The sequence below is a fragment of the Uloborus diversus genome, chromosome 1, assembly GCF_026930045.1.
Source record: "Uloborus diversus isolate 005 chromosome 1, Udiv.v.3.1, whole genome shotgun sequence".
Lineage (NCBI taxonomy): Eukaryota > Metazoa > Arthropoda > Arachnida > Araneae > Uloboridae > Uloborus > Uloborus diversus.
The window spans coordinates 231,337,820-231,362,392 of record NC_072731.1 but is presented as its reverse complement, the minus strand read 5'-3'; the positions used below and the strand labels follow the sequence as shown (position 1 = coordinate 231,362,392).

The 24,573-nt window shown below is 33.2% G+C and overlaps 1 protein-coding gene across 1 annotated transcript in view; it reads right to left on the bottom strand.

Annotated features, from left to right (window-relative positions):
- The window catches only part of LOC129219236 (glucose dehydrogenase [FAD, quinone]-like), a 49,499-nt gene that overhangs the window by 5,491 nt on the left and 19,435 nt on the right, over nucleotides 1-24,573 (bottom strand). Inside the window, exons 2-7 of the mRNA XM_054853563.1 lie at nucleotides 15,973-16,175; nucleotides 13,160-13,349; nucleotides 11,266-11,397; nucleotides 10,265-10,386; nucleotides 5,100-5,270; nucleotides 2,793-2,946 (exon numbers count right to left, since the gene is read on the bottom strand). Coding sequence (XP_054709538.1) covers nucleotides 2,793-2,946; nucleotides 5,100-5,270; nucleotides 10,265-10,386; nucleotides 11,266-11,397; nucleotides 13,160-13,349; nucleotides 15,973-16,175 — 972 coding nt within the window. The remainder of the gene's footprint in view (nucleotides 1-2,792; nucleotides 2,947-5,099; nucleotides 5,271-10,264; nucleotides 10,387-11,265; nucleotides 11,398-13,159; nucleotides 13,350-15,972; nucleotides 16,176-24,573) is intronic.

Genomic DNA, 24,573 nt, shown 5'->3' with positions numbered 1-24,573 from the left:
TTTTTTTTGTCCACTCATAGCGTCTTACCTAGTGAACCGATTTTGATGATTCTTTTTTTAATGGATAGAGAATGGCTCAACTTAGGTCCCATTACTTTGTTTGACCATATTTGTTCTCTAGAAAAAAAGTTATGGGCAAAAAACAGTAAATTTTATGCAATTTCCCTATTAAATGATTAAAATGATATTGTAGCGAAGTTCGCACTTTTCATCCGTGGATAACGGTGGCTCAGTGGTAGAATTCTCGCCTCCCACACGAGCGACCCGTGTTCAAATCCCGACTAGGACAAAGTGAATTTTACTAAAATTTCGTTTCTACTGTTTCCCGTATTTTCTCGAATGTTCTATTAATTTCTGTATCTTTCCAAGTCTGGAAAGTTTCAGCACTTTCTCAAGTTGTATATAACGAGATGTAACGTTCATTCGTGGTTCTGAATAAAGATCTCGAGTTGAGACTAACGAGTATTCGCTTCATTTGGCTTTCACATTGTCTTCGCTATCTTCATCTACGCGACAATATGAAACTCATTGTTATAAAAGTTTGGTGCCATATAACAGTAACATTAATAGTAATTGTAATGATAATTTTGAATAAAGGCTTTTCTAAAGCAATACAGTGATATAGAGCCGAACTTCTTACTAGGTAACTTCTTACTTTTACTGAAATATCTACATTTACACTAAAAAGAATGAAATAAAAAAAATTTGAAAAAAATAGAACCGACTTCAAAATTGCTCTAAAAAGTGAAAAATAACTTTATTCTTTAAACACCATCGATAATACTTTTAAACATAATTTTTGAAGTTGGCGCCAAAACAAAAAGTAAATTCCATTGTAACCATGCTTCGTTCATATTTTTATCAAAAAATCATCCAAAGTTAGGAACGTAACATTTATATCGTTACTCAAATATGCTGTCATCAATGCGTAATGCATGTGGTAGTGAAGAAACTGGACCTGGTTAAATTTATACTTGTAGTTGAGTTATGGTTGTGAATGATTTTATCGATCGTTTTTGCGCCAACTTCAAAAAATATGTTTAAAAGTACTATCAATGGTGTTTAAAGAATAAAATTATTTTTCACTTTTTAGAGCAATTTTGAAGTCGGTTCTATTTTTTTTTTCAAAATTTTTTTATTAAGTACTCAAGAAGTGAACTTGTGGATGTGTCGTCGTTTCTGAAGTGAGCTTATGGATAAAATCTCTTGCCGAATGTCTCCTTCTGCGTTAGCTTTCTTCTGTACAATCAAAAAAGAGTTCCTTGTAGTCCCTAAATGCATATCTGCAGTTTCTTGCAAATTGGTGCCTATTACAGTTTTTGCATTGTTTGTTTTTCCTGTTGCCATCCAAACATTTAAAGATTACTTCAAAATTTGCAACTGTGTTTGACATATTCCATCCCGACAACACGATTGACACAACTCAAAAAAACAGTATTTGAGAAAATTGTGGCTTTACTAAGTAATACTTTAAATAAAACTCGTAATGAACAAGAAAAAACGTTCTCTTACACAACTTCCTTTTGAGATATTGGAGTTAAATTTAATCAGATACTGTGCCCTCTAAAGTCTAGTTGTCGATCAATTTTTGTTTGATTCCGTTCATTATTTATAGACACATAGCAGGCACAAGTAACGAGAAAAAACGTTCGATTGCTCAACCTCCTTTTGAGTTATTAGCACCAAAGTTGAATCAACACCTGTAGTCTCTAGGGTCAAAATATGGACCCAATCTTGTTTCATTCCTCCCGTTACAACCTGAGATGTAATGTGCACGCATTACGGAGAAAATGTTTGATTGCTTCATTCCCTTGGAGAAATTGGCGTCAAAAACTAATGTGCAGTACTTCACATGAGGGTTACATACGTGCATTGAATTCCGTTAGATTTCATGCAGTAGTTCTTGCTTTAGAGCGTCCACGAAAAGCCGGTCACACGCATACAGATAGACGTTTCGTAAAAAATGTCCCAAATGGACTCAACGCACCTAAAAAAGTGAAATTCCGTCAAAAATCGAAATTTTTTCCAAATTCAATACTTTCTTATATGTACTAGATATAAAGGAAAGTAAAAGCGAATGAAGTCGGCAAAACAACCTTCGCTCAACTCGAAGAGAACCGCCCTTTTAGCGGTTAAACTGCAAATGGGGCAAAGTTTGGATATAAAACGCCAATCTTGTATCTTGAATGTTTAGTTTACATCTGATGTCACTTTTTGTGAAATAGGAGATGTAGCACGATAGGAGTCTACATTTTCTATAAATACTGCTTGTAGTCGTTTGCACTCTGGACGAGATATGTAATAGCTCTCGATCTCAGGTAAAGCCCAACCACTATGCACTGAGGTTTCTAAATTTGAGGTTCTGCTAAGCCCTAAAATTTTAACTTTTTTTTTTTTTTGAAATTAAACTCTGTCAGTCCAGTTCCAAAGCTCCGATCTTGATGACAAGGGATGTCAAGGGTCAATATTTGTCTGGATCCACCACTGTTGGCCATTACAAGATTAATGAACCACACTCTTTTTGATTCTACAACACAAACAAAACAAATTTGATTCATAATATGAAACGTGTGAATTTTTTTAACAAAAAAGAAATATTTTTTAAGTAAAAATAAATAATGATTCAAATAAATACCACATCAAAATTTAAAACTTATCCTGTAAGAAAGTAGACATGGTCGTAAGTCACTTCTCCTGATTCTCTTACAAAGATTGTCATAATTTCTATTGAGTTTTAATTCAGAAATATTGATGCGGCAGTATATTTCAACTAAGCCTTATAAAATGTTTACCTTTCCCTGAGGTGATGAAATCCAGAAAGTTCCGAACATTCAAAATTCGATTTGGCAACAAAGAAACTGGCGCATCCATTACAAAATGAATACCAGCAGATCCGACATGATCTTGCAAATTTTCTCCGACAGGAAGATCGGCCACTACCGGTATCTAAATAAAAGAAAATTGATTATTTTAAATGTCAAAAGAAAAGATGCTACACTTGATACATGTCAGCAATATTTGACAAAAAGATACTTCTTTACGATCCCGCTTACTATTCCTTATAGTTAAACATAAAGCATAGTAATACACGTACAATTATAAGCGAGAGTCGGGAGAATGAAACAGCTGCAAAAAAATGCGAAAAATTATTTCTAGCTTGTTCCATAGGAGTACACTTAAATATGCTACATCTACGTCCAATAGAAACAAATATCTGATTGCATAATTGTAAAATATTTAGCTCAATAAGAGGACCCCGATAATAGAAAAAGTGCGACGTGCGTTGCAGATTCTTGAGAAAGTCCTTAAGAAAACAGAAATTTGTATTGTATTACAAAGCGTGTCTTCGTTTAGGGCAAGACCTATATTTTCGCAAACTTTGGTCTTAGTTGCATACTTCCAACTGCAAAAATACTCAAAACACGATGCAGAGTTAAGATATTAAAAGTTTGAAACGGGGAAAAAAATTAGCGAAAAAGTTAAACCTTTTATATGGTTTCAAAGTTCCCTTTTTTTGTATTGAGGGAAATAATCCCCATTGAAAAATTATAACAACACAAAAAATTAGAAACATTTACGACAAAAATTCAGAGATATTCCAGTTTAACATTAGTTGTAACCCTGCAGAAGAGGAGATTGTAACATGTCGCCATTTCAGAAGAATGACACGTTGTCGAAGTAAAAAAACAAAACATTTATATTTTTCTATTGAAAGTTATTCTATTGAAAAACTGACGCAAAAGTTAAGCTATGATACGTAAAAACAAACTACAAAAGCTCGTACAGCTTGAAAAATCACACATATAATTTTAAACCTTAAAATTTAATTTTTTTTAAATATTTTTTTTAGTGTAGGCGTCATTCGAAATGAACACACTGCTTTAATTTTGACTTTAACACAGTAGAAAACGCATGCCTTTAGTCACTTAAATTCAACTAAGCATATACTATAGTCGAGGCAAACCTAAACTGGTAGCATTGTGAAGGCTAAGCAGATTCTAATACAACATGGTACAGTATTGCCCCAACTATTATTTAGACTTGCCCGAACTATAGTTTCATAGCAGTTGGATTTCTCTACAAAAAAAAAAAAAAAAAGTAGTTGAACACTTTTTTGGGCCCGCATCGTTTTGTATAGCTCTGATATATAAAGCTACCATAAAAGGCGCATTCTATTTAAATTTCTAGTAAAAGTTCAGTTTACTTTTCTCCCCCAACCCGGAACTCCCTTTATTGTAAGAATGAAGTCTTTTAGGATTACTAAGCATTACCCCATAGAGCCAGAAAAGTGGTCAACATGTGCTCCTGGGATTGAGAAGGAGCAAACCAACGGTGTTATAGCACATAGTTTTGAAAATGCATTTACTGTTTTCAGGTACAAGGAATTTTTAAATCCCGTAACACTGCATTACCGACAAAGTTTGAAATCCGGCATTCTATAAAATGACTAAGCATTGTATATAATGCTTAAAACTAACAGGCAGTGTATGAAACGATTCTTATATTTCATACATTTCCTAGACATTCTATAGCACGCAAGTGAGAAACTCGCAAAGTATGAATGTATCTTCGATTCGAAGCAAATATCACGTGGCGTGGCACATAACTTTTAACACAAGCCTCAATCTCAGAATGTGTCAGTTGTACTTAAGAGTTTGTTCATTAGTGTCAATGCAAAAAATTATAGTTTTTACTTTGTGAAATATGAATCGCTACCGGCTAGATTCAAGCAATATATATATACAATGTTTAAACATGCTATAAAATGCTGGATATCAAATTTTGCTGCCAAATTTGCTAATAACCTTTTCATGACCTTTTCCATACTTTTTTCAAATAATATTTGGCATTCTGTGAAATGTCTAGGTATTACGCACAATGCTTAAAGAAAATGTGTAATAATCTTTGTATTTCTTACTTTGCTTTAAAAATCTGGCGTTATATACAATGCCAAAGTGTTCTGTCGAATTCTGGAGTTTCATGCTTTACCGTTAACGTATGCAATATGTTTGGTAATTTTTAATGTAACAGGGTTAATTTACTAATTAATTCCTCATTGAACGCTTTACTTGATATCAATCTGATTCAGTGTTACTCACTCCATATCTGCTTAGTTGTTTTCTTGGTCCAATACCCGATAGCATGAGTAACTGAGCAGAATTAATGGTTCCCGCTGAAACAATGACTTCTCTTCTGGCTGTTACTTTGTAAGAGCGTCCCAGTCGGTCGAACAGAACACCACGAGCAATACGGTATTTGTCAATTATAATCTAAAAGAAATGCTTGTTAATAATACTAACTCACTGATATCATAACTGAAAAATAGAATTATCATTTGTTCTAAATATTTTAAAAGCATTTACTATTGCAAAAAGGAAAAGTTCCAGAATAGCACAGTCACTAAAATGAGACCCTTATGCGAAAGCCACGTGACTGTCACGAAACTTTACTGTCATGTCCTCATCGGGTTGCAGCAACTTAAGAATGTCAGTCCGCGGCAATGTCACCAAGTGAAAAGCACTGACATCCACAAAATGTCAGGAAGTTACCAGTCACAAAATAGCTGTTGCAGCTACGTGGTAGTGAAATCATAATTCTGTCACTTTGTGAAACTATTTTGACTTGCATTGATCTGCCTTTTACTTTGTCGTGATAAGTTGTGTTATAAGGGAACTAATTCTTCTTTCTTTTTTTTTTCTTTTTTATGCATTCGAACTAATAAACTGTTTAAAAATTAGTGATTGTAATTACAAAAATTAATTCGAATGTTAAAAAAGTAAAAGTTTTCATAAAGCGGCACCAAATACCATATTTCAAAGAACAACATTGTCTGTTCAAGTAGTTTGCTTCATTTGAAATAAAAATTATTATGTTAAAAAAACTATGGAATTTTAAAACTCACTAGAAAATAATCAAAAACTGAAAAATAAATAAACAAATAAACTATATACTTAAATAACAACTGTAAACCTCACAATAAAAATTACTATTGCTATGTAAGAAGCTAACCAGCTTCATATGCAGCGAAGGACTACGAGCAAAGCGCCTTACCTTCAAACAAATACACAGGAAACCCTAACATCACAAACAGTGCCACCGAGAGCCAAGGCGGGGCCCTTATCAGTTTGGTCACCGGACCCCCTTCCCCCATGAAACTTATAAAATATTTATTACTCCGATTCCGAACAGGTCCCTCCTGAAGGCTGGGCCCCTAGTTTTCGACAGGGCTAACATGGCCTCTCGTCGACCTTCGTCACAAAGAGAAAGAAATAAAAATTAGGGCACTGGTGGGAATCGTACCCACTAGACCAGTGATTCCCAACCTACGACCTGCGTTCCATATGTGGCTCGCGCAGCTGACCCGTCTGGCCTGTTGCTATGTGTTTTGTTACGGAACGAAAACTTAGTCCTGGCAACTTTCAAAACAACCTATAATCCATTTGGGGTTAAGAATGTTGGACTTTGAAGACAAATGGTCAGAAATTGGGTTCTATGAAAGACAGATAGAAACTTGTTATTGCCAAGATAAGCATGGGGTAATAATTACAGCAATTCTTGGGTTGCAATTTTCCTTCGTTTTGCGTGTTCTCCTTTGTTACCTAGGAAAACAATCAAATCTATATAATTTGTGTATGAATTCTAGCCTGCGAGATTTATCTTAATATGAGGTGCGACCCTAGAGTAGAAAAAGTTTGAGCACTATTGCACTAGACCTTCTTGACTGCTCGTGGGCAGCTGTCAGAGCAAGCGCTTTTTGGCACTCATCCTTGTAGACCTCAATACAAATTATAATTATATTTCTGAAAGTGTTAAAAGGAATTTTCTCCGAAATCAGGAAGCGTGTGCAGGAGCACTTTCTTCTTACCAAGAACTCGAAAAATGTTTACAGTGAAACCAGTAAAGTTGACCATCTGCTTAAGTTCACAGCTTTTCACAGGCACAGAATTATTTCTATATAATATAATAGCAACCCCTATAAGGTGACCACCTGTCAAAGTTGAGTACTGAAATTGTTGCTACACCGCAAGTACTCAACTTATACAGGTTTCTCCTGTATTTTAAAGCGAGATCTTGCTCTTATCTTTTTTGTTTTTACGTTGATGCTTCAGCGATGATCCAAACTAGGATAAATTAAAGCATTTTAAAAAAGTTATCTGTAAGAGCTACCGACAATTATTAAACTGCAGTCAAATAACGAATAGTTTAACTAAGGTATGTCTATATTTGCACAGAAACTGCACTACTACCCTTTTAGTAACAAACACCGGCACCAAATTATATTTTAATCACTCTGAAAACGATCACAAGCTGTTAAAACATATCACAATCATACTCATATAACAATCTTACCTAATGTATCAGTTATTTTTCAACTTTTTTATTTTATTTTTTTATTTTATGGCTAAGAGTCTAGCATCTTGGAAATACAGTCGGACCTCCATATATCGAAGTAGCAAATTGCCGGAAAAAAATTCGATATATAGAAATTTCAATACATAGAAACAATCTTATTTTATCATAAAAATATCCTAAAACATTAAAATTAAAACTAATTTTCGTGCATGAAACCCAACTGCTAATTTAAACGAGCATCGGATTAAATGAAAGTTAATAATTAAAAAATTAACAGAAATTACATTTTTGCTCCTTCATACACCTTCATTCTTCGGAAATTCAACTTGAACCGCCACAATAGGGGATTTTCGTTTTAACAATGTAATCGAGAGAAAAGTAAAAAATCAATCTACTTAACTTGAATGATTTTTACTGAAGCTAAAATACTAGGAATGATAATCAACAGACAAAAGGGATAACTTGAACAAAACTAAGATTTGAAATAAACTTGAGGGAATGTAAAAACTCCAGAACGGAATAACGACCCTATCTACACACCCCTGAACCCCTATATTCCTTATGAGTTTCGTAGCAACCTTTAGTGATTATAGTTTTCTCCGCTAACCTTCACTTTTCATAAGACAAACAGTCTAAAGTGGAAAAAAACCTACGAATGTCTCGAAAAAATTTCGATATGTAGAGACTTTTCGATATATAGAAACAATTTTTCTATGTAATGAACATAGAAATTTGCTGGGATTTCGATATATAGAAAATTTCGATATGTGGAAGTTCGATATATGGAGGTCAAACACTACGGATCTCGAGCTGGGAAAGTTTTAGAATCGCCCCTTACTTTCAGCAGGCATTATCTCGCCGAACCCTATTAACTCAATAAAGGTAAATTCATTCTGTAAACGGTGTTTTTCTGCTAGAACAGTATCAATGCAAGAAAAACAATTTATGTTTCTTGAATCGGGGTTTCCAAAGTGAGTGCCGCAGGGAGCGACGAGGGGAGCCGCGCAGTGTGCATTGGTATCAATATGGATGTATACAGGGTGACAAGAAATAACTTGGACACACATAATACATTAAAATATTAATGCTAATAAATACATTAAGACCAAACTTCAAAATTAATATGAATACATTCTTTCGTCTAACATACGAGGAATGTTTTTAAAGTAAGTACCGTTTTCAAATAAAAAAAGAACAAGTGCAGATAGAACAAAGAAATTTATTGCACAAAAATCTACCACCGTTACGCTATTTTTCGACATTGCTCCCATGATTTTCCAAGCATTTATCGTAGCGTGGTACAGGTTTTTGTATACCTATTCGTAGAAAGTTGCCGCCTGTGTAGTCAACCATAAGGACTCTAACAGGGCTATGTCTGGAACGTTTTTGAACATCCTCCGGACTACCCCGACCTCGGTTGCAGCAACTTTCATTTGTTTCGGCATCTGGAGTCTTTCCTTAGCCGTCGATGGCACAACATCAGTGATGAGCTCAGAGAACATGTTACCCCATGGTTGATTAAACAGGCGGAAACTTTCTACGTTTAGGTATGCAAAAACCTATAATAAATGCTTGGAAAATCATGGAAGCAATGTCGAAAAATAGCGTAACGGTGGTAAATTTTTGTGCAATAAATTTCTTTTTCCTATCTGTGCTTGTTCTTTTTTTATTTAAAAACCGTACTTACTTTAAAAACATGCCTCGTATTTACAAATTTTCAAAGTGGCTACCTTTAGCCTTGAGCTTTAAACGTGTCACAATATTTTCGGCTGTGGGCCGCAACTCACTTACTGATATTTTACCCCTGGGATGCCAAAGTTTTATGAGGTTTAGCACACATTCTTGTCCCCAAGACCTTCTTGCGTTGTTAAACGGCGTCAACGACACCAACCTAATGGTTTGGGGTGGGATATGTGCTAGGGGAAAATATCACTTGTTTTTGCTGATCAAGGGATAAAGATTAATCAAGAAACGTACCTCAGACGCATTTTGAAAGAATTGTTTCTTTTTTGTCGCAAAAGTTCTTTGGAAACAAAAGATGGAGCTTCTAACAAGATTCCGCGCCTGCATACAGAGTTAAAGACACTCAAAATTGGTGCAAGACACATTTTCTGGACTTAATTGAAGCTCCTGAATGGTCACCGTATTCCTCAAATTTGAACCCAATGGAACCTGTTTGGTCCATCGTGGAGACAAGGGTATGTGCTAAACCATATAAAACTTTGGCATCTCTTAAGAAATCTTTGCGCAAGGCATGCGATAAAGCACGTTTAAACCCCTAACTGTAGCCTGTTTTAAGGCTAAAGGTAGCCGCTTTGAAAATTTGTAAATATATTAGTCGAAAGAGTGTATTCATATTAATTTTGAAGTATGGTCTTAATATTTTCGTTAGAATTAAAGTTATGATGTATTATGTGTGTCGAAGAGTGTCGTGAGAAAATTCCAATTCCACATAGTAGCACGAATCGGAAAAGTTTGAAACCCCTGCGCTACATTATACTAAATGCTATTTTATGGTAATAATTTCAGTTATAGCATCTCTATCTATCTATCTATCTATCTACCTATCTACCTATCTACCTATCTACCTACCTATCTATCTACCTATCTACCTACCTATCTATCTATCTATCTATCTATCTATCTATCTATCTATCTAATGGCAGAATTTGTATTAGGACATGCTCTGTACATCAAGGATATTTAGCCAAAAAAAAAAAAACCCGCTTTGGTTTTTTAGCGAGAATTAAAGAAACTATTTTATATCTTTATTAACTTTCATTAAATATTGAACCATGACCCTGTGGTTCAAACTTGATTGTGCTAAATTGTTTTCCAATGTTGAAGAAAGTCTACTTAAATGAGCAATATGTGAATGTAAGCAACAAAATTAATTTCATGATGATGTAACCTTAGTGACAAATGCTTTCAGAAGGATGTCTAAATTTTTTCTACTGCTAGCAGAAGATAGAAAAGCCTTTGCCGTGCTACATCGAGCTCCTCTTCGAATTGTTCCTTGAGGAATGGAAGCACCTGAAAAGTTTAAACATTAATATTACTTGGGTAGTTAAAAATGTCAGTGACAACATCATATTAGTGGATGATGCACTTCATATACAAAATATAAATGCATTTTTTTCGCATGAGCCTTTTAGAACCAAAGTGATTTAGGGTCATTCCACAAAAGACGGTCATTTTGTCCCGCACGTGAAGCCTCATATATTTCAATTAAAATAATACTTTGAAATATTAAACATAAAAACTTTATTGCCTAATAAATTACGAACAGATGTGTGATAAGCAAGCGTTTTCGTCATTGCGTTTTTAATTACTTTTTAATGAAATACATGAACCATCACGTGCGGGACAAAGTGACTTCTTTTTCGAAGAATAGCTCAATACATTTTTTTTTTCAATGGTTTAAACTACTGTTTCTCATTAGTTGGATCATAGTCTATTACCTTCCCACGGCAGTATGCCGCTTGGCCTTTAAGCGCAACTCTGCCGTGTGCAGGTAAAGAGCAGTAACTGCAAATTTTTCATTTTTCATTTTTTTTCATTTTTGTCATCTATTGTACGCTATCTTTACTGTACAAGCTCGCTTATTTGGTTTGCGCTGAAAAAAAGGCGCGAAAAAGACGTATAATTCCAACATTTCCCTATTGTTAGTACTAAATCCAAAACGCGTTTCTTCAAATATCTCGAAAACTCATTTCTGCAGATACTGCGTTTACCTGCACACGGCAGACTCCTCGCTCCTTCAAAACGCTACTGGTGTCATCTATCGGATACTGTAGTTACTTTGGATCGTAACGAAGCAAATTAAATAGAGTATTTTAAAGAACATTTAATAAAGTTAACAGAAGTTATGTATTGGAATTTATTTTTCTATTTAGTATCTTATAAAATCACCTGTTTGTCGTGGACCGTTGAGATCGACTTTCGGGTACCCCAAGTATTTAGCGGCCTTCTCAAAAGCATAACCCAAAGGAGTTGAAAATGGTGGAGTTGATACAGTCAAATAACCATTAGTGCCATGGTAACCTAGAAAGAAAAAAAAACACATTCAGTTGGAAATTGTTGATTGAAAAGAATGATCATCACTTTTACTCTTCATGGAAAGTGTTGAAAACGTAATCACGTACGATTTTAGACTCTTGTTTCAGTGAATTTCTTAAACTTTAAACTTTCATTTTTTGTTTTCATACTTTTTGTCTTTGTATCTTCTCCTTTCCCAGTCTGCAGCAAGCTTTCAACAGCGAATCAGCTTGTGCTGCCTGACGTTCTGCCAGTATTGACAGTATTTAAGAAAGCAAGGGAAAGGATGAGACCTGGAGGACTGATGAATTAATAAAGACAGGAATACATAAAAATTACGGGATATAAGACTGATTTATAGCTTTATTTCCAAAAAAAAAATAACAAAAATCCAGGAACCATAGTAACTAATGCAAATAAAAGCCCTTAAGCAGGCTTAATGTTAAGTAAGCATATTACTAGAAACAAAACATGTCGAAAATAAATCAATTGAAGGGTTCGGGGCAGGAATGTGATTTGCCACCATGTTAATTTTTCAATTGGCCATTTTCCAACTTATTAAAAAATATTTGTAAAATGTTTCAAAGATATTATACATTCCATATTCTGCAATACTAAAACCAGATATGTTTTTCTCCAAATGACATTATCCATTGTCATGTTTATTTCAATTTTTGTTATGAGAAACAAAAATTTTGATCAAAAATTTACTCTTTGTGGCTTGTTATATTTCTGCCCCCAGCCCTTCAATTTTAAATAAAATACAGGGTGGGCCTCGAAAAAGGAATCTTTCCAGTTTTACCCCAAATACCGGTGGAGTTTCCTTTTTGTAGTCATGTCTGCAACCAGATTGCAATTAATCACATCTTAGGGATGCATCATAAAAAGCAATCAGCTCTGTTAAATAGTTAGAAAAGTATTGAAGTTTCTTGCAATTAATTTCAGTCACAAAACGCCATATTACAGATTAATTGAACTATTCAATTTTTAACTCTTTAAATGAAATCTCTGCGCAATTTAACTTAAAATTTGTATTGAATGCAGCATTAGATGCTTCGGTATCTGTCACGTGAGTCAGCTAAGGAGGGTTCTTATATTATTTAAGAAGTATTTAAGTACTCCACATCGTCTAGTAATTATTAGCAAATCTTCTAATAATCTTAAACAAGTATTTAAGTACTTTTTAGTCTAGTAATCTAGTAAATTATAATTTTTGTAATATTATATCTTACACTTTGTATTTTTTATACATTTTGATATGTGCTTTTTGTTTTATGCTGCTTTCTGACAACTTTTCTGGTCAATTACACTTCACTTCAGTTTTTACGAATAATTATTTTAATACATGACTCAGAGAGAAGCAAAGGGATGTCAGTGGCACAATTAAAAATTTGGAGATAACCAGAAAAAATGGTAGGCGAATCTCTCCTCTGTCTTGGGGCAAGAGATAGTACTAGTAGCACTGGTAGGTTCTGTTTTACATCATGATTAAGAAAACTTTTCAATGAAAGCCTACCTAGCACCTTACCTTTAAACGCGTTTTACTCAAAACTTGAAAATGTCCACTTGCATCCCTTTACTTCTCAGTGCCTCATACGTTCCTTAATATAGGAATCCTCCTCAAAATAAAAATCATCAGCATTCAAGTTTATTTGCGTGCTAAACATTCATCAAAAGGGTTTTATTCTTTAACTACAAACAACCAAATTCATAATTTCTTGAGATAATGTCACAAAAGACACCAGTGAGATATGCGGTTCGTACAAACCATTGATTACTTTATCTGGATCCCTATTGTCCTCCGACTTGAGGAAATACGGAAACACTTGATCCCAGCTCCACCCGTACGCTCCATTGTCAGCCCACTTGTTGTAGTCCCTGCGATTGCCCCTGATGTACAGCATGTAATTCAGTACGCTGGATCCGCCAAGAACTTTCCCTCGTGGTATGGGTAGTTCCTGCAGGAAAAAGTAATGATACGTAAAAGCAAGACGAAATCAGCAGAAACTATAAGCTTAGATAGGCTTTGCATTTTGTTTTCTATAACACATTTCTATAGTAGGGTGCAAACCTAACCTGGAAGCGTCGTAATGATGTGATTAGGATTTGTGAAGCCTTTCCAATGCTGCTAAGTTAGGTTTTCCCAACAGATGTGGTATAACTAGGTGCGCAACTCCGTAGCGAAAGCCAATAACCGCCATAGAAAGCGCGAAACTTGAAACAAACCTGGCAAAAACGTAGCCTATGCGGATGCCGTGCTGTTAGTTGTAGCGTGAACGCGCTTTTCGGAAATTTGTTCGTCTATACTAGAAGAGTTCGTTGCTCATGGAACCAGCTTCCAGTTGTGTATCTGGTTTTGCCCCAACTATATACATTAGTTTCTAAATCTTTCTTCCTTGCGAGTAATCATTTTGTTTTTACTTTTTTAAAGCAGGTGTTACCAATCTGTGGGTCGTGACCGTGATATTGTAGGGATGCATTTCTTATGGGGTCAAGAAACTATTTCTATTTTTAAAAATTAATTGATTATTACATCCATGTTAATTTTTCATATATTTTGATCTTTCTTTTCTTTTCTTTTTTTTTTTTTTTCTTGTTAAACATTTTTGATAGTTTGGCAGTTTTGGTTGTATGAAACCAACTGAAACATTTTTCCATCTTGTTCACCTATATTATTTTCAGTTCCTAATTTATGGATAATTAATTTTATTACGTCTCGTAAATTCATAAAAATTTGAGATTTTACCGGAAAAGTAACATTAAAATGCAAAAATTAGTGTTCAAAACTGATACCAAAAATTTTAACACCTAGCGTTTTCTGTTTCCTGGGATGATTGTGTGTTTTACTAATAAAGGAAATATCTTAAACATATTACAATCATGTAAACATGTGCCATATGAGGGTATGGTAGTTGTCTGTAAAACTCTACATCGCGTACCGTAGTGCTCAATCGTTAAAAGGGATCAAAAAAGGTTACGACTGAAAAAAAGGTTGAGGAACCGCCGGTTTAAAGAAAAATGCCAAAAATAGGCAACGAGGAATCAAAGGGAGGATCATTAGAAATTGAGAAATGTGACGTAAAAAGAGAGGCTTATACCTTAGAATTTATGATGTAACAAGAAGCGTAAGATGTGCAAAATAAAACCAATTAAATAACTCTGCGCTATGCATATCAGTCATTTTCCCTAAGCAATTAACTTAATTTTCATGCGGAACTCCCAGCACCCATGACTGCCCCTGCTTTATACTCTGTGCCTAACTTCGATTTTTCATTTCTTCCTTCAAGTTTTGTATCGCGTTTCAATGAAAAAAAAAAAAAAAAAAAACACAGAAATAGGGTGAATTTGCCGTTGCCGCCCGGAGGTACGGTTCCGGTCTTGCTCCCCCCCTTGGAAAGCACAATGCTTCATACAATTTATCAAATTAGAAACATACACTAAAATTGTGAAGAATAACAAAATAAGAACAAATGGGAAATTGAGAAAATCGTAGTGATCAATGTATACACAATTATCTTCTGCAGCGTTTTGTTGTTCGTCCCCTACCATTGATTTGATAAACATAAAATTTCCTTAACAGTGGTTGCATTGTTATAGTGCTGCCATCTGTTAACTCAATTAAGAAGCTAAGAGTAGCTCAAGCATGCATACGGTTCCACGGGAATGGTATAACTCGGGAATGTGTTTGCATCTTTACGTATCTAATGGCATTTTCTGCTCAAGGTATTAAATTTAAATTTTTATTTCTGACATTTTTTTGTTAAATTTTGTGATCCGCGAACGCAAACACTTTCACAGGTTTGCCAACTGCTTCGCATTTTGCGTAGTTGCTCTGCAAAAATTGCGCAACTCCGCAGCTCCGCAAAGAAGTTATTTTGCTCCGCACTTCCCGTTTTGACTTTATCCTGACCAGGCTCACCAAAGATTTGAATAAAATAAAATTTATTTCTATTATATTTTACCAGTTTGTTAGGCATGTAAATATGAAAATTAAATCCTTATACTCAAAGCAGAACATAGCGTTTAAAGTGCGTGACATAATGTTTAAAGTTATAGGGTTAAAGTGGTTAAAGTGCTATTAATTTAAAAATAATTATTCTTATTATAGTACTTAAAATGATTATCAAAGCTCAAAAACAATATTTTTTTTTATTGATTTTTACACAAAATACCGAGTTGCTTGTTTCTCCAAGGTTGGCAACTCTGCTTGCATTTAGTTATTACACAATCCTGTTTGAATTTTTCAACCTTAGAACTTAAAAGTACACCCAAATATATCGATATGTCGATACAATCGATATATTTTTAATCGACTTCCTTTAAAAGAAGGAAAATATTCAATAGATAAATACATTGAAAAATGAATTAATCTCGTTCGCTAAGAAACAAGATTTGATTGAAATCAAATTTTGATGGAACAAAGTGTAGTTTGTTGTCGAAGCCTAGTGACATATTCCATCGAATGAGAGTTAGTCCTTGGTTTTTCAACTTGTCAAACCTTTCATTTTGATATCTGACCACACTCCGGGAAAAAAAAAGAAATAAAAAAAGTTTCGAACTGCAACAGTTCTTACTACTCACTCTGTTAATGAGGCCAAAACAAGAGTATTTTTGGGGTACGGTTTTGTACTTCCAATCGTTCCTGGTCATCTGCAATTGAGCAGCCAAGATGGGCACTTCACTTTTCAACTTCGGAATACCACCTGCTTCCAGAAGGAGGACCTTGATGTTAGGGTCTTCGGACAGACGATTGGCAATAACGGCGCCGGCAGAACCGCCACCCACTAAAGACAAAACGACACAGTTAAAAACCGTGGGAAAATAATTACTGACACAGTAGGGATGAAGTTAACTGGTTGATATAGTCTCGAGTACTGCAGTCTTATTTGAAATCCCTATTACAATAATAAATCTAAAATTCTTAAGCAGGTTCAATCCAAATTTGTTTATTATTTATGTTACAGAACTAATAATCAATTTTTTTAAACTTATTCTTACTCTCATTTATGTAATATTTATAACGTTCCCACTCTTAAATCACGCCGTGAGCTTTTGTGTCTTCTTCTTTTGTACAAGGTTCCACATAATTTAATTGACTGCTCAGATATCGTCCATTTGATACAACTTGCTGTCCCAAGTAGGACTCTTAGGAGTCATTCTTCTTTTAAAAATATTTTTACCAGACGGAACTATGTTGATAATTTTTGTCTTTTTAAATTTTACGAACTTTTAAACATTTATTGTCATGATTTAGATATTTTTAACTTGTCATTTTACAATTTTAAATCTTTATATTTTAATATTTTAAGTGTATAGTTTGTTTCAATTAATTTTTCTAGATGGTTGGCAGTGTAATTGGATTATTTCTGTAGTGTGCAATGCTTTTAATAAATAAATAATAAATAATATACAATATGAATAGATCTCCTAAAGTGTAACATGAAACTGATTTCTGCATGAAATGTGTTAGAGTGTTTTAATGAAGTATGTCTCTCTAACTTCTGCTATATTTGATTTTCCAATATATTTTTTTATTATTTCATCAAAATTTAATAAAAATCAAAATCTACCCAAAAATGGACTTCACTATAAAACTTTTACAAAATCGAAACTTAAAAAGTTCTTCAGCTTTGAAACATATTTTTTAAAATTTGCATAATGTAGTTAAGTAACTTTACTTTCATAATTAACTCATTGCACTGTTCTTCCACGCAAGAGAATTTTATCCAAATGTAATTACCAAAGTAAATGAAAATAAATAACACAAATAAAATGTTCAAAAAAAAAAAAAAAAAAAAACACAAGTCTATTTTCTCTCTTTTTCTCTCTCTGAGTCCCTAAAGATTCCTTGCGAACAGGTCTTAATTTGCAGGGAAACTCGCGGAAGCTCAGTTTTTGCAATTATTTCCTTTTTCGATGATATTTACAGATTAGGCAAAATTTCAGTTAAAATAAAATAATCAATTATTTTATTTAGTTACTTACTTAATTATTATAAAATAATCAATTATATATGTTATTCGTTAAGAATTTCATTTATTTTAAGCGTAAATATAAATTCTGCAGAATATAGGACTCCTCTATGTTAGGAAAGGGCTTTTTTTTCTTTTTTTTTTTAAAGAAGTTAGCTCTGGTTATGCGTCATGTGATTTAAATCTTCCAGTAATATGAATTAAATATCCCTGAAGACGTAACAATCATATTTCGAACCAGAATATGTTATACAAAATTTAAATGTGAAGATAAGTTGCGCTAATATATCCGGCAAAGCGGCGAGTATCTTCACCGTCCAGAAATTCATAAAACAAATGTGCTACATATGGAATACGTTGTAGTTCATTAAAATGAAATCAAAAGCAACTTTGCACCTGATGTGTTATTCAATTATATAAAATTAATGTAACACTATAAATGCTTACAAAGTTTCAATTTAATATCGAACTATGGTGCCATCAGCTTTTAAGGGGAGACAACTTAATTTTTTTCCGATAAATGATTCGAGAATTGTATGTGGAAAAGATGAGATAACGGTACGGCTTTTGTCAGTTTTATAGACGAAATTTCCTTCAGAAATAAAAACGTTTATTCCACTTCAAACAAACTACCTTTCTTTCAGACGACAAAACACTTTCAGACATTCCATGTCATAGCTGATTCACTTTCAATGTCATGACGGTGGAAGCCCTTAAATCGTAAATGAAAAGTGACAATGAACGCCGTTTTTCAAAAGTCGTAAAAGTCGAGGCTGCCTTCGAATCCAAAACCGAAAAGTGTAAGTTCGCGAGTTTACGAACGTAAAAAGTTTTAAAAAAGAAAATAAATAAAATGCAGAAGAAAAGTGAAATATGACGGTACGCCCTTCGAACAGTTGTATTTAAATTCTGCGCTACGCTTTACCGATATTCTACAGAAGCAGGCCCAGTTAAATAATTTCTCGTCGAACGTAACCGCTTTCAAATCCGGGACGACAAAGTTTGATGGATTCTTTTTTCGACAAAAGGTAAAAGAATGCTTTGTCATGCAGCATTTAAAACGAAATGCAAACAGGAATATGAAAACTACCGGAGCAATCAGTGGCATGAGTGCACGAGTCTATTACCCTTCAGTTCCCATTCAGGCTATTAGTAAAGACAAAGATCGTGTAATGTGTATTTCACGTCTCAAGAATGCCCATTGCCCCAGAAAAACTGGGCAACAAGATACGTTCACGCATTCATTTTGCTTTTATAATTATTTTCATTTGTATGGGATAGGTTTTAGAAAAGCTCTTATCCGCTGGGGGAAGATAAGGAGCAATATCCGCAAATTTTTCACTTTTTTTTTGAGCAATCACGATTGCTTATTGATTTCATTTGACTGTTTTTGGCGTTCCTGCGATTTTATTTTCCTGCCAGTACCCTCTGCAGCATCACCGTCGACCGGCTTCTCACGATGCTGCTCCTCTAGCGAAAGCCGTCTCGAGGTTGCGTCCATATCCTACACACACACGCATACATACACTCATCTACACACACACACAAACACATACACGCACACGCATACATACAGACACCTACACATACACACACACAACCACATACACGCATACAGCCACACAAACAAATACACACACTCACAGATACCCCCCCCCACACACACAAACACACATACACACAACTACCTATACACTCATGCCTGGACACAGACACACACATACACTCGTGATTGCAAAAAACATAATTTGAATTCAAGATGTCAAAATTCAAATTATTATTATCATTATTATTATTATTATTATTTGCCATTTTCTCATCCACCTGTATTTTATTTCAGCTTTGTTGTACAAACCTGTATATCTAGTTTACGCTGAAAATAAAGCACGAAAAGAACGTCAAGCTCCATCTTTTTACTATTGTAAGTATCAAAGTCGTATTCAGGGAGTGGATTTTCAAGGATCAAACCCTTTAGCGAAATTTCGGGCTGAAGTTACATTGAAATGATGAAAACTGGGACTGAGACGAAAACTGAAATAAAGTTATATGTTATGTTACATGTATCAGATTTCTCTCTTCATTTGATAGACAAAGTATCTTTTCTATTTGCTCATGTAAAAAATGCCCGCTAAAGTTGTCCTCCCTCATTTCAATGGCCTATTGTGACAAAAATTAATAGAATATTCGAATGAAATTGAATTTTATTGATCATATAGATATCCCGAGAAATGTGTTTGGTAAAACCCTCCCAGAAATAAAAGTCTGACTACGGCCCTGGTTAGTATGGAGTCCAAAACGTGCTTCTTCAAACATCTCAAAAACTCATTTCTGCAGATACTGCCCTTTACCTTCCCACGTCATGCTTATATTCTTTTTTTCTTTAATGTAGTATAAATTTCCACAGTTCAGGGTTAGTCGTCCTGGTCTAGATTTCGATGTTTCCGAAAATCGATGTTTTGGTTAAAATTTTAGTGTTTTACTATCAATGTATTAGGGTCAATATTTGTTTTTTACCAATAGGTTTTGTAGTTTAATCAATAATATTATTAACATTTTTCCTTTAAAACCCTTGATAATCATATTTATAAAAATGTAACCAACCGACCATCGATGAGCATTTTCGGTTTTGAGCATCGATGTTTTATCATCGATGTCGCATATCAATCGCCCAGGCGTATGCTTGGCGAACATAATTGATTATGAAAACAGAAAGTTAATCGGAGACGCAGCAATACCGTACAAACCTACAAAACATAGCATTTCATATTCAATTATTCCCCCAATCCTCCTTTATATGTACGGTGATCTACCTTAAAAATTACATGCTTTTAAGTCTTTTTTTTTTTTTTTGGCCAAGTCATTTCTTTCAGAAGAAAAAAACTTTTTCAAATTTGAGGGAAAGCGATTTTTAGTCTTTTGAAAACTCCTTGGCTCAACTTTTGAGTAAAAAAAAACAAGAAATAGTCATTGATTGAAATTATTTCATTATTTTCATTTTGGCATTCTATTTTACGTTAAGTCAGTCATACGGTAAGAGAAGAATCAACGGTTGAACAAAACACGCTACAAAGGTTCCAAATAAAAAAAATCAGGGATTCCCAATGCCCCGTCTAGAAGTTGAAAGACTTATATAGGAAGTTGGCGCTTGTGAACATCCATATTAATGAAAATACAAATGTCTCACTTTAATTTGAAGTAAGTTGTGAGTAATAAATTTCTCACCCTATCACATTAAACTAAAAAGACTTCTACTACTAATAATAGTTAAAAGAACCTTGTTTTACTATTCTTTTCTAAACGGACTCGTAGTTATTTGAAGAGAAATCCCTAACTAAGATCATTGACGTACTTTTCAAAAAATAGTTAATGACTTTTTTAAATTGGAATCTGGGGGATTAAAAATTCTGATTTTAAATTTAAAAAAAAATGAAAATTTGAAAATTCATAAACTTGGTGTTGAAGGATGAAATACCTCCTTAAGGTTCAAGTGAGGTGTGAGGAAAAAGCTCCTTAACTTCAATTTTTTTTTTTAATTGTAATTTCTCGTCTGAACTCGAAACAATCGGTGTGGTATACGTTTCCAATTTCGATACTTGCTGGCTTTTTATTATCATCACTTTATCTTTTAAATGCTCGCTGCCCCATATCTCCTTTGAAAAATTGATCCCCCTCCCCCTTGAGAAACCAATTAGCCTCTTTGTGGGCTGTCGCTCCAGGTTGGGAACCCCTGAATTAGATCCTTGTTTCAAGGCAAGACTATATGAGGCAATTAAACTGTAAGGAGTTCCACAAACAATATTTAATTTTTTTTTTCGTTCAGTAACGGACGTAAGATGTGCCCGCTACTGAGCTAAAAAATATTATTTAATTATTGTTTGTGGAAACTTTCAAAATTTTATTGTATATTATATAGAAGTAGAGTCCATGTTATTCTTAAAATTCATGCACTAAAACAGTAATCTAATGTAATTAGAGCAACAATTTATGCGTCTATTAAAATGTTGAAATGAAATTGTCGTTTTGTAAAGTCGAAGAAGCAAAAGAAAGTTTAGGAATACTAAAAGAATTACGTTTCAAAATTATCCCTAACTTGAGCAGCTGTGATGCAATAGATTACTTGTCTATTGAATTCAATAATCTCAACTTGACTACAAAATTTAATTTCACCAATGCCGAACATTAAAAGAATAAAAACTTGTTTTTTACCTTTAAAAGCTGCATTTCCGAAAGAAGGAGTGGACAGCTTGAATTCTCTATTGTTCAGTTAAGAGTTGAAAAATATAGAATATAAAAACATTTCCAGGGTAATATTTACTCGACCTTTGTGTGTGTGTGTGTGTGTGAAATTAAAAGTTGTTTGAAGTTTTTGATGGAAACAATGGTGTACATAAGATAAATTACATAAGATAAATATCCCAACAAAACATAAATGTGAAAAAGAAGCCAAGTTCAGTCGAAATGAAGTTCGTAGGAGACGGTGTCACCGATAAAAAAAAGTTCAGATCTAAACGGTTACCAAGTTCCATAGCAGTTCCTCATTGATATTGGATTTTCCCATGTTCTTCAATTCATTTAGAAAACAATTTTTTACTTTCTTTAATAATGGATTTTAACCTTGCGGCAAGTTTTAGTCATCACTATTTTTTTTTTAAGTAATGAGCATTACTCATTACTTTTTGCACTGAAAAAGGTGTTCCTTGTAACGCCGAAACACGTGTCCTCATTAAACTGTAATTTGTGCTTTATGATGTTGTTATTTGTTACTTTAATGGTATACGTATTTCGGAACGCATCAGATTTTGCTCGCAGAACATTTAAATTCAGCTAAGATAGTAGTTTGAGAGAAAACAAAATGTAACATAAAAATTTAGAGAAGTATAAAAATGTTTTACAGTTTCTTACATTTGTTTATTGTTTATAGTAAAATAACTTTTTTTTTGCTCTATTACTGCTCATGTTGTTTTATTATAATAATTCTTTTATTGTTTTCAACACACAGAAAGTATTTAGAAACAGAGTTAGTAAAAAAAGTTTTTTTTAACCAAAAAAAAACGTTTTTTTACCAGTTTTTTTCGGTTTAAAACGGGTTTATTTGATTTAAACACTTTTTGTAAGAAAATCAATTTTATTTTTGGAAAATCATGAAGATTTTATGAATTAATTATTAAGGATCGTTTAATATTCATATTTGTACCTAATTTCTTCGTAATTAATTAAATGATTAAAAGTAAAATCTTGTAATTTCATTTCCTCATGCGCAGAGATTTATTTCTATAGGAGAATATTGCTTGAAAATCTTTAACTATTATTAAAAAAATAAATGGGCCTCGGTATAAATAATCAAAGAAATTATTTACTGTGGTAGTTCAGACATTAGTAATTACAAAGAACCACGAAAAAATTCTTGTAAATTAATTTCCTCATAATCATATCTATCTTTGAAAAATAAAAAATAAAAGGAAAGTTAAAACCACGCATTCTTAAACATGGAAAGTTGGTTTAAACACTTTTAACAGTATCTACAAATGAATCACTAGTCTGATGTACACATTACAGAACTTTAAAAATCAAAAGATTAACGCATATTGTGTTTAAAGATTTTTAAAAAAGTTACAAATCATGCAATTAATTTACCTAATGTATCAGTGATAACAATTATAGAAACAGGACAAGTAGGTTTTAAGAAAATCAATATGTTTTCGACTGTAGACATTATTTCTCCCGGTTTAATGCATTTAAGATTTTTTTTTTATCAAAGGAAAAAAAAAATCTTTTAATTAAAAGCAACAGTACAAACTTAAAAGAAAATACTCTTTTAACATATTTTAATAATGAAGACTCAAAAAAATTAATGTTTATTGATTCTTCCACCATTCATACACGAAACTTCTTTTATTATATTGGGATCAAAAAAATTCTTTGAAAGATGAAAATTTGGCGTTATTTTTTTTTTTATAAGAGCACAGATTACACGGATATTTTCTGCTTTTATAATTTTACATATTTTTTTTCTTGATCTGACTGTATTGTTTTTCGAGGATACAAAAAGTGTGCAGGTATAAGCGCAATTCAATGCTTGCTCTAAGTGTTTTTGGACTACTTTAGTTACTTTTTTCTCTTGTCATTTAAATATTCTAGCGCTACGATTTATATACATTATGCATTGCTTCAATGGTACAAATTCTATCTCAATAAATCTTAAGTAATCAAGCAAATGAGGTAGTAAATAAAATTGTGGTTAAAATATGCTTTTTGGACTATTTTGAAATGCAAAAGACTGAAAATAATGATAATTGAATAAATAAAAAAAGAGCTACTTGGATTTTTTCTCCATGTAATGTTAGAAAAATTTAGTTAGTCTGCCTTGTATATTTATGTACTTAAAAGGAAAGCTGCATTGATTTAAAAAACGAAAACAAAAGAAAAAATGTTTAGCAAACGTGCATTACCTTAAAAAAATATATAAGTTTCTAAATTTATTAAATCTGCAATTTATCTAAAAAAAGCTTTGCTAGTTTCTTTGCATTACTTAGATCTTGCTCTTTGCAATATTATGTAAAATTTATGAAAACATTTAGGGGAAAACAATGAAGTTTTTTCAATAAAAACATTTTTGATAAAAACCAAATGGTTTTAAAAAAAACAATTGGTTTAAACAACGGTTTAAACCATGGTTTAAACCAAACAACCATGTTTAGAAGTGAGATTTACTGGCTTTTCTTGAATAAACCTTAGAATGAAAATCAACATTTTTTTCTTCTATGGTTTGGTTTTGAAACTGCAACATGTTTTCCGTAAATGAAAGATTGTGTAAAGCGTTTCTGCGAAATTGAAGCATAATTTTTAATTGCAGTTGAACTTGAATCCTATCATCTACATTAAGTACTATATGCTATTATTTCTGTTTTTTGGTTTCTACACGAGATCTTCCTCAATTATTGATCGATTTCTTTGATTTACACCTTATTTTAAAGTTTATCGTGCAGGCTACTGACGAAAAATAGACCCACGGTCTAAAAATTGTTTTTTTTTTTTGTCAAAAAAAGTCTGTTTTAAAGAACTAGAATGAGGTTTTCGGTTAAATTTATAACTTTAACTTCAACTGTTACCGACAGAGCTGAATAGCTTGATTGGCAGAGCGTTCGACTGGTAATCAGGAGAACGAGTGTTCGGGCCCACGCCCGGACAATCTGTATCAAAAAATTAGAGA